This window comes from Nerophis lumbriciformis, linkage group LG25 (genome assembly GCF_033978685.3).
Source record: "Nerophis lumbriciformis linkage group LG25, RoL_Nlum_v2.1, whole genome shotgun sequence".
Classification (NCBI taxonomy): domain Eukaryota; kingdom Metazoa; phylum Chordata; class Actinopteri; order Syngnathiformes; family Syngnathidae; genus Nerophis; species Nerophis lumbriciformis.
The window spans coordinates 7,237,222-7,252,898 of NC_084572.2; the positions used below are offsets into that span (position 1 = coordinate 7,237,222).

At 37.9% G+C, this 15,677-nt stretch overlaps 1 protein-coding gene across 2 annotated transcripts in view; it reads left to right on the forward strand.

The window, feature by feature from the left end:
* Positions 1-826: 826 nt before the first annotated feature.
* The window catches only part of utp20 (UTP20 small subunit processome component), a 138,769-nt gene continuing 123,918 nt past the window's right edge, over positions 827-15,677 (forward strand). Inside the window, exons 1-2 of one of the 2 annotated variants that reach the window (XM_072916052.1) lie at positions 827-917; positions 989-1,112. In XM_072916052.1, coding sequence (XP_072772153.1) covers positions 1,062-1,112 — 51 coding nt within the window. In that variant the 5' untranslated portion in view covers positions 827-917; positions 989-1,061. Of the gene's footprint in view, positions 1,113-15,677 lie in introns of both variants that reach the window. The other variant, XM_061983527.2, reaches the window with a different exon arrangement.

The window sequence follows — 15,677 nt, forward strand, 5'->3', positions numbered from 1 at the left end:
ACGGGTACAAGCGGCCGAAATGAGTTTCCTCCGCCGGGTGGCGGGGCTCTCCCTTAGAGATAGGGTGAGAAGCTCTGCCATCCGGGAGGAGCTCAAAGTAAAGCCGCTGCTCCTCCACATCGAGAGGAGCCAGATGAGGTGGTTCGGGCATCTGGTCAGGATGCCACCCGAACACCTCCCTAGGGAGGTGTTTAGGGCACGTCCGACCGGTAGGAGGCCGCGGGGAAGACCCAGGACACGTTGGGAAGACTATGTCTCCCGGCTGGCCTGGGAACGCCTCGGGGTCCCACAGGAAGAGCTGGACGAAGTGGCTGGGGAGAGGGAAGTCTGGGCTTCCCTGCTTAGGCTGCTGCCCCCGCGACCCGACCTCGGATAAGCGGAAGAAGATGGATGGAGAAGATGGATGGATGGAATAGAGTTTTATTGTCGTTATTACAGTGAACAGGTTGAAAGAACAACGAAATTGGAGCAGATAAATTAATAAATAATAATCATAAACAATATGAAAAAAAAGGGCTACCTAAATCACTTTACATGTTTTTAACAAATATGTCATTTTAAGGGCGTCTGTACTCTTAATCTTCCTCCAAGCTTTGATTGATATTTGTAAACCTTTAAGACAATTAGAAAATGTAGGCCTTACTTTCATAAATCGACATTTATGTAGAAACAATTTTTGCCTGGAGTATAATAACGTTGACGAACATTTCTATGTCACGGTCGTTTATAAACATTTTTATTTCGAAGTCTTCAAGCGTCTGCGTCTGACAGAAACAAAACCGGAAGTGCTAAACTAAAGCGGAAGTACATTGTTGGGAATCATCTTGTCTGGTGTACGCTATCCCGTCTGACCACGCGGATGTTTTATTTTACCCGTGATGCTTTGTTCCAGCATGGCTGCCCTGTACTGTCGGCATGTGTGTAAACACTTTCTGACTTTTACAAACTGATTTAACTTCTAAATTATTTCAGTTCTAAATTATTTCAGTTCTAAATGAGTCATTTTAGTCGCGGGGCAGAATCGGAATCTAAGTGAATTGGCGACCCGCATCGAAGCGAAGATGAAGCTGAAATCCAAGTCCTCCTCTCACAAGTCTGAGAACACATACAGGGTAAGAATGTTAAACTCGTGTTTCAACACTTTTTAAAAGTGTAATTTAGCACAGTTGTTAAGTGGCTTTTAACTTGAAATCATTTTATTCAAGCTAATATTTTATTTTGAAAGTCCAACACAGCTAGCTTCATTTGTTACGGTGACTAACTATGGATGTAAGGATCTCAAAATATCACGGTACGATATCGGCAATCAATCAAGCAATCAATCAAAGTTTATTTATATAGTCCTAAATCACCAGTGTCTCAAATGGCTGCACAAGCCACAACCACATCCTCGGCTCAGATCCCACACCAGGGCAAGGAAAAACTCAACCCAATGGGATACAATGAGAAACCTTGGAGTGGATCTAGATCATAGTGTGAGAGTCCAGTCCATAGTGGATCTAACATAATAGTGAGAGTCCAGTCCATAGTGGATCTAACATAATAGTGAGAGTCCAGTCCATAGTGGATCTAACATAATAGTATGAGAGTCCAGTCCATAGTGGATCTAACATAATAGTGAGAGTCCAGTCCATAGTGGATCTAACATAATAGTGAGAGTCCAGTCCATAGTGGATCTAACATAATAATGAGAGTCCAGTTCATAGTGGATCTAACATAATAGTGAGAGTCCAGTCCATAGTGGATCTAACATAATAGTGAGAGTCCAGTCCATAGTGGATCTAACATAATAGTGAGAGTCCAGTTCATAGTGGATCTAACATAATAGTGAGAGTCCAGTCCATAGTGGATCTAACATAATAGTGAGAGTCCAGTCCATAGTGGATCTAACATAATAGTGAGAGTCCAGTCCATAGTGGATCTAACATGATAGTGAGAGTCCAGTCCATAGTGGATCTAACGTAATAGTGTGAGAGTCCAGTCCATAGTGGATCTAACATAATAGTGAGAGTCCAGTCCATAGTGGATCTAACATAATAGTGAGAGTCCAGTCCATAGTGGATCTAACATAATAGTATGAGAGTCCAGTCCATAGTGGATCTAACATAATAGTGTGAGAGTCCAGTCCATAGTGGATCTAACATAATAGTGAGAGTCCAGTCCATAGTGGATCTAACATAATAGTGTGAGAGTCCAGTCCATAGTGGATCTAACATAATAGTGAGAGTCCAGTCCATAGTGGATCTAACATAATAGTGTGGGAATCCAGTCCATAGTGGATCTAACATAATAGTGAGAGTCCAGTCCATAGTGGATCTAACATAATAGTGAGAGTCCAGTCCATAGTGGATCTAACATAATAGTGTGAGAGTCCAGTCCATAGTGGATCTAACATAATAGTGTGAGAGTCCAGTCCATAGTGGATCTAACATAATAGTGAGAGAGTCCAGTCCATAGTGGATCTAACATAATAGTGTGCTAGTCCAGTCCATAGTGGATCTAACATAATAGTGTGAGAGTCCAGTCCATAGTGGATCCAACATAATAGTGAGAGTCCAGTCCATAGTGGATCTAACATAATAGTGAGAGTCCAGTTCATAGTGCATCTAACATAATAGTGAGAGAGTCCAGTCCATAGTGGATCTAACATAATAGTGAGAGTCCAGTCCATAGTGGATCTAACATAATAGTGAGAGTCCAGTTCATAGTGGATCTAACATAATAGTGAGAGTCCAGTTAATAGTGCATCTAACATAATAGTGAGAGTCCAGTCCGTAGTGGATCTAACATAATAGTGTGAGAGTCCAGTCCATAGTGTATCTAACATAATAGCGTGAGAGTCCAGTCCATAGTGGATCTAACATAATAGTGTGAGTGTCCAGTCCATAGTGGATCTAACATAATAGTGAGAGTCCAGTCCATAGTGGATCTAACATAATAGTGAGAGTCCAGTCCATAGTGGATCTAACATAATAGTGAGAGTCCAGTTCATAGTGGATCTAACATAATAGTGTGAGAGTCCAGTCCATAGTGGATCTAACATAATAGTGAGAGTCCAGTCCATAGTGGATCTAACATAATAGTGTGAGAGTCCAGTCCATAGTGGATCTAACATAATAGTGAGAGTCCAGTCCATAGTGGATCTAACATAATAGTGAGAGTCCAGTTCATAGTGGATCTAACATAATAGTGAGAGTCCAGTTCATAGTGCACCTAACATAATAGTGAGAGTCCAGTCCATAGTGGATCTAACATAATAGTGAGAGAGTCCAGTCCATAGTGGATCTAACATAATAGTGAGAGTCCAGTCCATAGTGGATCTAACATAATAGTGAGAGTCCAGTCCATAGTGGATCTAACATAATAGTGAGAGTCCAGTTCATAGTGCATCTAACATAATAGTGAGAGAGTCCAGTCCATAGTGGATCTAACATAATAGTGAGAGTCCAGTCCATAGTGGATCTAACATAATAGTGAGAGTCCAGTTCATAGTGGATCTAACATAATAGTGAGAGTCCAGTTAATAGTGCATCTAACATAATAGTGAGAGTCCAGTCCGTAGTGGATCTAACATAATAGTGTGAGAGTCCAGTCCATAGTGTATCTAACATAATAGCGTGAGAGTCCAGTCCATAGTGGATCTAACATGGTAGCGAGAGTCCAGTCCATAGTGGATCTAACATAAAATTGTGAGAGTCCAGTCCGTAGTGGATCTAACATAATAGTGAGAGTCTAGTCCATAGTGGATCTAACATAATAGTGAGAGTCCAGTCCATAGTGGATCTAACATAATAGTGTGAGAGTCCAGTCCATAGTGGATCTAACATAATAGTGAGAGCCCAGTCCATAGTGGATCTAACATAATAGTGTGAGTCCAGTCCATAGTGGATCTAACATAATAGTGTGAGTCCAGTCCATAGTGGATCTAACATAATAGTGAGAGTCCAGTTCATAGTGGATCTAACATAATAGTGAGAGTCCAGTTCATAGTGCATCTAACATAATAGTGAGAGTCCAGTCCATAGTGGATCTAACATAATAGTGAGAGAGTCCAGTCCATAGTGGATCTAACATAATAGTGAGAGTCCAGTCCATAGTGGATCTAACATAATAGTGTGAGAGTCCAGTCCGTAGTGGATCTAACATAATAGTGAGAGTCCAGTCCGTAGTGGATCTAACATAATAGTGAGAGTCCAGTTCATAGTGGATCTAACATAATAGTGTGAGAGTCCAGTCCATAGTGGATCTAACATAATAGTGTGATAGTCCAGTCCATAGTGGATCTAACATAATAGTGAGAGTCCAGTCCATAGTGGATCTAACATAATAGTGAGAGAGTCCAGTCCATAGTGGATCTAACATAATAGTGTGAGAGTCCAGTCCATAGTGGATCTAACATAATAGTGTGAGAGTCCAGTCCATAGTGGATCTAACATAATAGTGAGAGTCCAGTCCATAGTGGATCTAACATAATAGTGAGAGTCCAGTCCATAGTGGATCTAACGTAATAGTGTGAGAGTCCAGTCCATAGTGGATCTAACATAATAGTGAGAGTCCAGTCCATAGTGGATCTAACATAATAGTGAGAGTCCAGTCCATAGTGGATCTAACATAATAGTGTGAGTCCAGTCCATAGTGGCCTGCTTTGTTAGGCATCTTTCAATGCCTAACCATTGAAAGACTTTGTATCGTTCAAGACGACAGCTACACTTTCCATCTTAAAGGTCTAAAAAATGATTTGGGAATGTCCGGCGGCTCAGATTAAAAAGCTTAAAAAGCCCCCAGGCCTTAATATGCCCAGGTCTGCCTTAAACGATGGTTTAGTGTGGCTGAAACGGGGCTTAGGCTAAATAATTATTTGTTTAAGGAGTTATCCGGCTTAGTGTAGACATAACCTTAACCCCCAACACCAAACCTTGATGCTGAGTGCCAAGCAGGGAGGTAATGGCTCCCATTTTTATAGTCTTTGGTATGACTCGGCCGGGGTTTGAACTCACAACCTACCCATCTCAGGGCGGACACTAACTACTGAGCAGGATATCTGGATATGATATACAGGATTGTCTATTAGTTGCTGATTCTCAGGATGTTAATTGACAATGTAGCTTTTGATAATGTACTTTTAATATTGTTAGTACCTCACAAATTGATGTCTGGTCTCATATTTTCCGGGTGACGATCCAGCAAGTGGCCAATTACTGGTATTCCTCGTAGACGTTGGAGTGTGCAGTGTTTTTCGGCACGTCCACGCTCCCACATGAGGATTAAAGAAAATAACTGCTTGTTGGAGAGACTCCAACATCATGTTTTCTCCTCTATCGTAAAACCAAAATGTGTCCATGCTCCCCATTGAAACTTGGCAGGAGATTCTCTTCTCTCTCTCGTGCCAGAAAAAAACTACATTGACGGGAGTTCAGTTCTCATTTGATACCGTAACACACCAAAATGTACTTGCTTCAGCAGCACATTTCTGGTGATGTAGCTGTATAAAATGTCTCAAAATGTCATCAGAAGTCCCGACAACCTAAAAATAGAAGAAAATGCATCGTTTACGGAAAAAAAATTTTGCTAAAATTTCGTGAAGGGGGATCCTTACAAAAAATTCAAAAAAACGGACTTGCTTCAGCAGCACATTTCTGGTGCTGTAGTTGTACAAAATGTCTCAAAATGTCATCAGGAGTCCCGACACAACCTAAAAATAGAAGAAAATGCATCGTTTACGGGAAAAAAATTTTGCTAAAATTTCGTGAAGGGGGATCCTTACAAAAAATTCAAAAAAACGGACTTGCTTCAGCAGCACATTTCTGCTGCTGTAGTTGTATAAAATGTCTCAAAACGTCATCAGGTGTCCCAACACAACCTAAAAATAGAAGAAAATGCATAGTTTACGGAAAAAAATGTTTGCTAAAATTTCGTAAGGCGGGACCCTTACAAAAAATTCAAAAAAACGGACTTGCTTCAGCAGCACATTTCTGGTGCTGTAGTTGTATAAAATGTCTCAAAACGTCATCAGGTGTACCGACACAACCTAAAAATAGAAGAAAATGCATAGTTTACGGAAAAAAATGTTTGCTAAAATTTCTTAAGGCGGGACCCTTACAAAAAATTCAAAAAAACGGACTTGCTTCAGCAGCACATTTCTGCTGCTGTAGTTGTATAAAATGTCACAAAACGTCATCAGGTGTCCCGACACAACCTAAAAATAGAAGAAAATGCATAGTTTACGGAAAAAAATGTTTGCTAAAATTTCGTAAGGCGGGACCCTTACAAAAAATTCAAAAAAACGGACTTGCTTCAGCAGCACATTTCTGGTGCTGTAGTTGTATAAAATGTCTCAAAACGTCATCAGGTGTCCCGACACAACCTAAAAATAGAAGAAAATGCATAGTTTACGGAAAAAAAATGTTGCTAAAATTTCGTAAGGCGGGAGGGACCCTTACAAAAAATTCAAAAAAACGGACTTGCTTCAGCAGCACATTTCTGGTGCTGTAGTTGTATAAAATGTCTCAAAATGTCATCAGGACTCCCGACACAACCTAAAAATAGAAGAAAATGCATCATTTATGAAAAAAAATGTTTGCTAAAATTTCGTAAGGCGGTACCCTTACAAAAAATTAAAAAAAACGGACTTGCTTCAGCAGCACATTTCTGGTGCTGTAGTTGTATAAAATGTCTCAAAATGTCATCAGGAGTCCCGACAACCTAAAAATAGAAGAAAATGCATCGTTTACAGAAAAAAATTTTTGCTAAAATTTCGTAAGGCGGGAACTTACAAAAAATTCAAAAAAACGGACTTGCTTCAGCAGCACATTTCTGGTGCTGTAGTTGTATAAAATGTCTCAAAACGTCATCAGGAGTCCCGACACAACCTAAAAATAGAAGAAAATGCATAGTTTACGGGAAAAAATTTTTGCTAAAATTTCGTAAGGCGTGACCCTTACAAAAAATTCAAAAAAACGGACTTGCTTCAGCAGCACATTTCTGGTGCTGTAGTTGTATAAAATGTCTCAAAACGTCATCAGGAGTCCCGACACAACCTAAAAATAGAAGAAAATGCATAGTTTACGGGAAAAAAAATTTGCAAAAATTTCGTACAAAACATTCAAAAAAACGGACTTGCTTCAGCAGCACATTTCTGCTGCTGTAGTTGTATAAAATGTCTCAAAACGTCATCAGGTGTCCCGACACAACCTAAAAATAGAAGAAAATGCATCGTTTACGGAAAAAAAATGTTGCTAAAATTTCGTAAGGCGTGACCCTTACAAAAAATTCAAAAAAACGGACTTGCTTCAGCAGCACATTTCTGGTGCTGTAGTTGTACAAAATGTCTCAAAATGTCATCAGGAGTCCCGACACAACCTAAAAATAGAAGAAAATGCATCGTTTACGGGAAAAAAATTTTGCTAAAATTTCGTGAAGGGGGATCCTTACAAAAAATTCAAAAAAACGGACTTGCTTCAGCAGCACATTTCTGCTGCTGTAGTTGTATAAAATGTCTCAAAACGTCATCAGGTGTCCCAACACAACCTAAAAATAGAAGAAAATGCATAGTTTACGGAAAAAAATGTTTGCTAAAATTTCGTAAGGCGGGACCCTTACAAAAAATTCAAAAAAACGGACTTGCTTCAGCAGCACATTTCTGGTGCTGTAGTTGTATAAAATGTCTCAAAACGTCATCAGGTGTACCGACACAACCTAAAAATAGAAGAAAATGCATAGTTTACGGAAAAAAATGTTTGCTAAAATTTCTTAAGGCGGGACCCTTACAAAAAATTCAAAAAAACGGACTTGCTTCAGCAGCACATTTCTGCTGCTGTAGTTGTATAAAATGTCACAAAACGTCATCAGGTGTCCCGACACAACCTAAAAATAGAAGAAAATGCATAGTTTACGGAAAAAAATGTTTGCTAAAATTTCGTAAGGCGGGACCCTTACAAAAAATTCAAAAAAACGGACTTGCTTCAGCAGCACATTTCTGGTGCTGTAGTTGTATAAAATGTCTCAAAACGTCATCAGGTGTCCCGACACAACCTAAAAATAGAAGAAAATGCATAGTTTACGGAAAAAAAATGTTGCTAAAATTTCGTAAGGCGGGAGGGACCCTTACAAAAAATTCAAAAAAACGGACTTGCTTCAGCAGCACATTTCTGGTGCTGTAGTTGTATAAAATGTCTCAAAATGTCATCAGGACTCCCGACACAACCTAAAAATAGAAGAAAATGCATCATTTATGAAAAAAAATGTTTGCTAAAATTTCGTAAGGCGGTACCCTTACAAAAAATTAAAAAAAACGGACTTGCTTCAGCAGCACATTTCTGGTGCTGTAGTTGTATAAAATGTCTCAAAATGTCATCAGGAGTCCCGACAACCTAAAAATAGAAGAAAATGCATCGTTTACAGAAAAAAAATTTTGCTAAAATTTCGTAAGGCGGGACCCTTACAAAAAATTCAAAAAAACGGACTTGCTTCAGCAGCACATTTCTGGTGCTGTAGTTGTATAAAATGTCTCAAAACGTCATCAGGAGTCCCGACACAACCTAAAAATAGAAGAAAATGCATAGTTTACGGGAAAAAAATTTTGCTAAAATTTCGTAAGGCGGGACCCTTACAAAAAATTAAAAAAAACGGACTTGCTTCAGCAGCACATTTCTGGTGCTGTAGTTGTATAAAATGTCTCAAAACGTCATCAGGAGTCCCGACACAACCTAAAAATAGAAGAAAATGCATAGTTTACGGGAAAAAAAATTTGCAAAAATTTCGTACAAAACATTCAAAAAAACGGACTTGCTTCAGCAGCACATTTCTGCTGCTGTAGTTGTATAAAATGTCTCAAAACGTCATCAGGTGTCCCGACACAACCTAAAAATAGAAGAAAATGCATCGTTTACGGAAAAAAAATTTTGCTAAAATTTCGTAAGGCTGGACCCTTACAAAAAATTCAAAAAAACGGACTTGCTTCAGCAACACATTTCTGGTGATGTAGTTGTATAAAATGTCTCAAAACGTCATCAGAAGTCCCGACACAACCTAAGAATAGAAGAAAATGCATCGTTTACGGAAAAAAAAATTTGCTAAAATTTCGTGAGGGGGGATCCTTACAAAAAATTCAAAAAAACGGACTTGCTTCAGCAGCACATTTCTGCTGCTGTAGTTGTATAAAATGTCTCAAAACGTCATCAGGTGTCCCAACACAACCTAAAAATAGAAGAAAATGCATAGTTTACGGAAAAAAATGTTTGCTAAAATTTCGTAAGGCGGGACCCTTACAAAAAATTCAAAAAAACGGACTTGCTTCAGCAGCACATTTCTGGTGCTGTAGTTGTATAAAATGTCTCAAAACGTCATCAGGAGTCCCGACACAACCTAAAAATAGAAGAAAATGCATCGTTTACGGGAAAAAAATTTTGCTAAAATTTCGTGAAGGGGGATCCTTACAAAAAATTCAAAAAAACGGACTTGCTTCAGCAGCACATTTCTGGTGCTGTAGTTGTACAAAATGTCTCAAAATGTCATCAGGAGTCCCGACACAACCTAAAAATAGAAGAAAATGCATCGTTTACGGAAAAAAAATGTTGCTAAAATTTCGTAAGGCGGGACCCTTACAAAAAATTCAAAAAAACGGACTTGCTTCAGCAGCACATTTCTGCTGCTGTAGTTGTATAAAATGTCACAAAACGTCATCAGGTGTCCCGACACAACCTAAAAATAGAAGAAAATGCATAGTTTACGGAAAAAAATGTTTGCTAAAATTTCGTAAGGCGGGACCCTTACAAAAAATTCAAAAAAACGGACTTGCTTCAGCAGCACATTTCTGGTGCTGTAGTTGTATAAAATGTCTCAAAACGTCATCAGGTGTCCCGACACAACCTAAAAATAGAAGAAAATGCATAGTTTACGGAAAAAAAATGTTGCTAAAATTTCGTAAGGCGGGAGGGACCCTTACAAAAAATTCAAAAAAACGGACTTGCTTCAGCAGCACATTTCTGGTGCTGTAGTTGTATAAAATGTCTCAAAATGTCATCAGGACTCCCGACACAACCTAAAAATAGAAGAAAATGCATCATTTATGAAAAAAAATGTTTGCTAAAATTTCGTAAGGCGGTACCCTTACAAAAAATTAAAAAAAACGGACTTGCTTCAGCAGCACATTTCTGGTGCTGTAGTTGTATAAAATGTCTCAAAATGTCATCAGGAGTCCCGACAACCTAAAAATAGAAGAAAATGCATCGTTTACAGAAAAAAATTTTTGCTAAAATTTCGTAAGGCGGGACCCTTACAAAAAATTCAAAAAAACGGACTTGCTTCAGCAGCACATTTCTGGTGCTGTAGTTGTATAAAATGTCTCAAAACGTCATCAGGAGTCCCGACACAACCTAAAAATAGAAGAAAATGCATAGTTTACGGGAAAAAATTTTTGCTAAAATTTCGTAAGGCGGGACCCTTACAAAAAATTCAAAAAAACGGACTTGCTTCAGCAGCACATTTCTGGTGCTGTAGTTGTATAAAATGTCTCAAAACGTCATCAGGAGTCCCGACACAACCTAAAAATAGAAGAAAATGCATAGTTTACGGGAAAAAAAATTTGCAAAAATTTCGTACAAAAAATTAAAAAAAACGGACTTGCTTCAGCAGCACATTTCTGGTGCTGTAGTTGTATAAAATGTCTCAAAATGTCATCAGGAGTCCCGACAACCTAAAAATAGAAGAAAATGCATCATTTACGGAAAAAAAATGTTGCTAAAATTTCGTAAGGCGGGACCCTTACAAAAAATTCAAAAAAACGGACTTGCTTCAGCAGCACATTTCTGGTGCTGTAGTTGTATAAAATGTCTCAAAACGTCATCAGGAGTCCCGACACAACCTAAAAATAGAAGAAAATGCATAGTTTACGGAAAAAATTTTTTGCTAAAATTTCGTAAGGCGGGACCCTTACAAAAAATTCAAAAAAACTGACTTGCTTCAGCAGCACATTTCTGGTGCTGTAGTTGTATAAAATGTCTCAAAATGTCATCAGGAGTCCCGACACAACCTAAAAATAGAAGAAAATGCATAGTTTACGGGAAAAAAAATTTGCAAAAATTTCGTACAAAAAATTCAAAAAAACGGACTTGCTTCAGCAGCACATTTCTGGTGCTGTAGTTGTATAAAATGTCTCAAAATGTCATCAGGAGTCCCGACAACCTAAAAATAGAAGAAAATGCATCATTTACGGAAAAAAAATGTTGCTAAAATTTCGTAAGGGGGGATCCTTACAAAACATTCAAAAAAACGGACTTGCTTCAGCAGCACATTTCTGCTGCTGTAGTTGTATAAAATGTCTCAAAACGTCATCAGGTGTCCCGACACAACCTAAAAATAGAAGAAAATGCATCGTTTACGGAAAAAAAATTTTGCTAAAATTTCGTAAGGCGGGACCCTTACAAAAAATTCAAAAAAACGGACTTGCTTCAGCAACACATTTCTGGTGATGTAGTTGTATAAAATGTCTCAAAACGTCATCAGAAGTCCCGACACAACCTAAGAATAGAAGAAAATGCATCGTTTACGGAACAAAAAATTTGCTAAAATTTCGTGAGGGGGGATCCTTACAAAAAATTCAAAAAAACGGACTTGCTTCAGCAGCACATTTCTGCTGCTGTAGTTGTATAAAATGTCTCAAAACGTCATCAGGTGTCCCAACACAACCTAAAAATAGAAGAAAATGCATAGTTTACGGAAAAAAATGTTTGCTAAAATTTCGTAAGGCGGGACCCTTACAAAAAATTCAAAAAAACGGACTTGCTTCAGCAGCACATTTCTGGTGCTGTAGTTGTATAAAATGTCTCAAAACGTCATCAGGAGTCCCGACACAACCTAAAAATAGAAGAAAATGCATAGTTTACGGAAAAATTTTTTTGCTAAAATTTCGTAAGGCGGGACCCTTACAAAAAATTCAAAAAAACGAACTTGCTTCAGCAACACATTTCTGGTGATGTAGTTGTATAAAATGTCTCAAAACGTCATCAGAAGTCCCGACACAACCTAAAAATAGAAGAAAATGCATCGTTTACGAAAAAACATTTTTGCTAAAATTTCGTAAGGCGGGAGGGACCCTTACAAAAAATTCAAAAAAACGGACTTGCTTCAGCAGCACATTTCTGGTGCTGTAGTTGCATAAAATGTCTCAAAACGTCATCAGGAGTCCCGACACAACCTAAAAATAGAAGAAAATGCATAGTTTACGGAAAAAAATTTTTGCTAAAATTTCGTAAGGCGGGACCCTTACAAAAAATTCAAAAAACCGGACTTGCTTCAGCAGCACATTTCTGGTGCTGTAGTTGTACAAAATGTCTCAAAATGTCATCAGGAGTCCCAACACAACCTAAAAATAGAAGAAAATGCATCGTTTCCGGGAAAAAAATTTTGCTAAAATTTCGTACAAAAAATTCAAAAAAACGGACTTCCTTCAGCAGCACATTTCTGGTGCTGTAGTTGTATAAAATGTCTCAAAATGTCATCAGGAGTCCCGACAACCTAAAAATAGAAGAAAATGCATCGTTTACGAAAAAAAAATGTTGCTAAAATTTCGTAAGGCGTGACCCTTACAAAAAATTCAAAAAAACGGACTTGCTTCAGCAGCACATTTCTGGTGCTGTAGTTGTACAAAATGTCTCAAAATGTCATCAGGAGTCCCGACACAACCTAAAAATAGAAAAAAATGCATAGTTTACGGAAAAAAATTTTTGCTAAAATTTCGTAAGGCGGGACCCTTACAAAAAATTCAAAAAAACGGACTTGCTTCAGCAGCACATTTCTGCTGCTGTAGTTGTATAAAATGTCTCAAAACGTCATCAGGTGTCCCGACACAACCTAAAAATAGAAAAAAATGCATAGTTTACGGAAAAAAAATTTTGCTAAAATTTCGTAAGGCGGGACCCTTACAAAAAATTCAAAAAAACGGACTTGCTTCAGCAACACATTTCTGGTGATGTAGTTGTAGAAAATGTCTCAAAACGTCATCAGAAGTCCCGACACAACCTAAAAATAGAAGAAAATGCATCGTTTACGGGAAAAAATTTTTGCTAAAATTTCGTGAAGGGGGATCCTTACAAAAAATTCAAAAAAACGGACTTGCTTCAGCAGCACATTTCTGGTGCTGTAGTTGTACAAAATGTCTCAAAATGTCATCAGGAGTCCCGACACAACCTAAAAATAGAAGAAAATGCATAGTTTACGGAAAAAAATGTTTGCTAAAATTTCGTAAGGCGGGACCCTTACAAAAAATTCAAAAAAACGGACTTGCTTCAGCAGCACATTTCTGGTGCTGTAGTTGTATAAAATGTCTCAAAACGTCATCAGGTGTCCCGACACAACCTAAAAATAGAAGAAAATGCATAGTTTACGGAAAAAAAATGTTGCTAAAATTTCGTAAGGCGGGAGGGACCCTTACAAAAAATTCAAAAAAACGGACTTGCTTCAGCAGCACATTTCTGGTGCTGTAGTTGTATAAAATGTCTCAAAATGTCATCAGGACTCCCGACACAACCTAAAAATAGAAGAAAATGCATCATTTATGAAAAAAAATGTTTGCTAAAATTTCGTAAGGCGGGAGGGACCCTTACAAAAAATTCAAAAAAACGGACTTGCTTCAGCAGCACATTTCTGGTGCTGTAGTTGTATAAAATGTCTCAAAATGTCATCAGGACTCCCGACACAACCTAAAAATAGAAGAAAATGCATCATTTATGAAAAAAAATGTTGCTAAAATTTCGTAAGGCGGGAGGGACCCTTACAAAAAATTCAAAAAAACGGACTTGCTTCAGCAGCACATTTCTGGTGCTGTAGTTGTATAAAATGTCTCAAAACGTCATCAGGAGTCCCGACACAACCTAAAAATAGAAGAAAATGCATAGTTTACGGGAAAAAAATTTTGCTAAAATTTCGTAAGGCGGGACCCTTACAAAAAATTCAAAAAAACGGACTTGCTTCAGCAGCACATTTCTGGTGCTGTAGTTGTATAAAATGTCTCAAAACGTCATCAGGAGTCCCGACACAACCTAAAAATAGAAGAAAATGCATAGTTAACGGGAAAAAAAATTTGCAAAAATTTCGTACAAAAAATTCAAAAAAACGGACTTGCTTCAGCAGCACATTTCTGGTGCTGTAGTTGTACAAAATGTCTCAAAATGTCATCAGGAGTCCCGACACAACCTAAAAATAGAAGAAAATGCATAGTTTACGGAAAAAAATGTTTGCTAAAATTTCGTAAGGCGGGACCCTTACAAAAAATTCAAAAAAACGGACTTGCTTCAGCAGCACATTTCTGGTGCTGTAGTTGTATAAAATGTCTCAAAACGTCATCAGGTGTCCCGACACAACCTAAAAATAGAAGAAAATGCATAGTTTACGGAAAAAAAATGTTGCTAAAATTTCGTAAGGCGGGAGGGACCCTTACAAAAAATTCAAAAAAACGGACTTGCTTCAGCAGCACATTTCTGGTGCTGTAGTTGTATAAAATGTCTCAAAATGTCATCAGGACTCCCGACACAACCTAAAAATAGAAGAAAATGCATCATTTATGAAAAAAAATGTTTGCTAAAATTTCGTAAGGCGGTACCCTTACAAAAAATTCAAAAAAACGGACTTGCTTCAGCAGCACATTTCTGGTGCTGTAGTTGTATAAAATGTCTCAAAACGTCATCAGGAGTCCCGACACAACCTAAAAATAGAAGAAAATGCATAGTTTACGGGAAAAAATTTTTGCTAAAATTTCGTACAAAAAATTCAAAAAAACGGACTTGCTTCAGCAGCACATTTCTGGTGCTGTAGTTGTATAAAATGTCTCAAAATGTCATCAGGAGTCCCGACAACCTAAAAATAGAAGAAAATGCATCATTTACGGAAAAAAAATGTTGCTAAAATTTCGTAAGGGGGGATCCTTACAAAAAATTCAAAAAAACGGACTTGCTTCAGCAGCACATTTCTGCTGCTGTAGTTGTATAAAATGTCTCAAAACGTCATCAGGTGTCCCAACACAACCTAAAAATAGAAGAAAATGCATAGTTTACGGAAAAAAATGTTTGCTAAAATTTCGTAAGGCGGGACCCTTACAAAAAATTCAAAAAAACGGACTTGCTTCAGCAGCACATTTCTGGTGCTGTAGTTGTATAAAATGTCTCAAAACGTCATCAGGAGTCCCGACACAACCTAAAAATAGAAGAAAATGCATAGTTTACGGAAAAATTTTTTTGCTAAAATTTCGTAAGGCGGGACCCTTACAAAAAATTCAAAAAAACTGACTTGCTTCAGCAGCACATTTCTGGTGCTGTAGTTGTATAAAATGTCTCAAAATGTCATCAGGAGTCCCGACACAACCTAAAAATAGAAGAAAATGCATCATTTACGGAAAAAAAATGTTGCTAAAATTTCGTAAGGGGGGATCCTTACAAAAAATTCAAAAAAACGGACTTGCTTCAGCAGCACATTTCTGGTGCTGTAGTTGTATAAAATGTCTCAAAACGTCATCAGGAGTCCCGACACAACCTAAAAATAGAAGAAAATGCATAGTTTACGGAAAAAAAATTTTGCTAAAATTTCGTAAGGCGGGGCCCTTACAAAAAATTCAAAAAAACGGACTTGCTTCAGCAACACATTTCTGGTGATGTAGTTGTATAAAATGTCTCAAAACGTCATCAGAA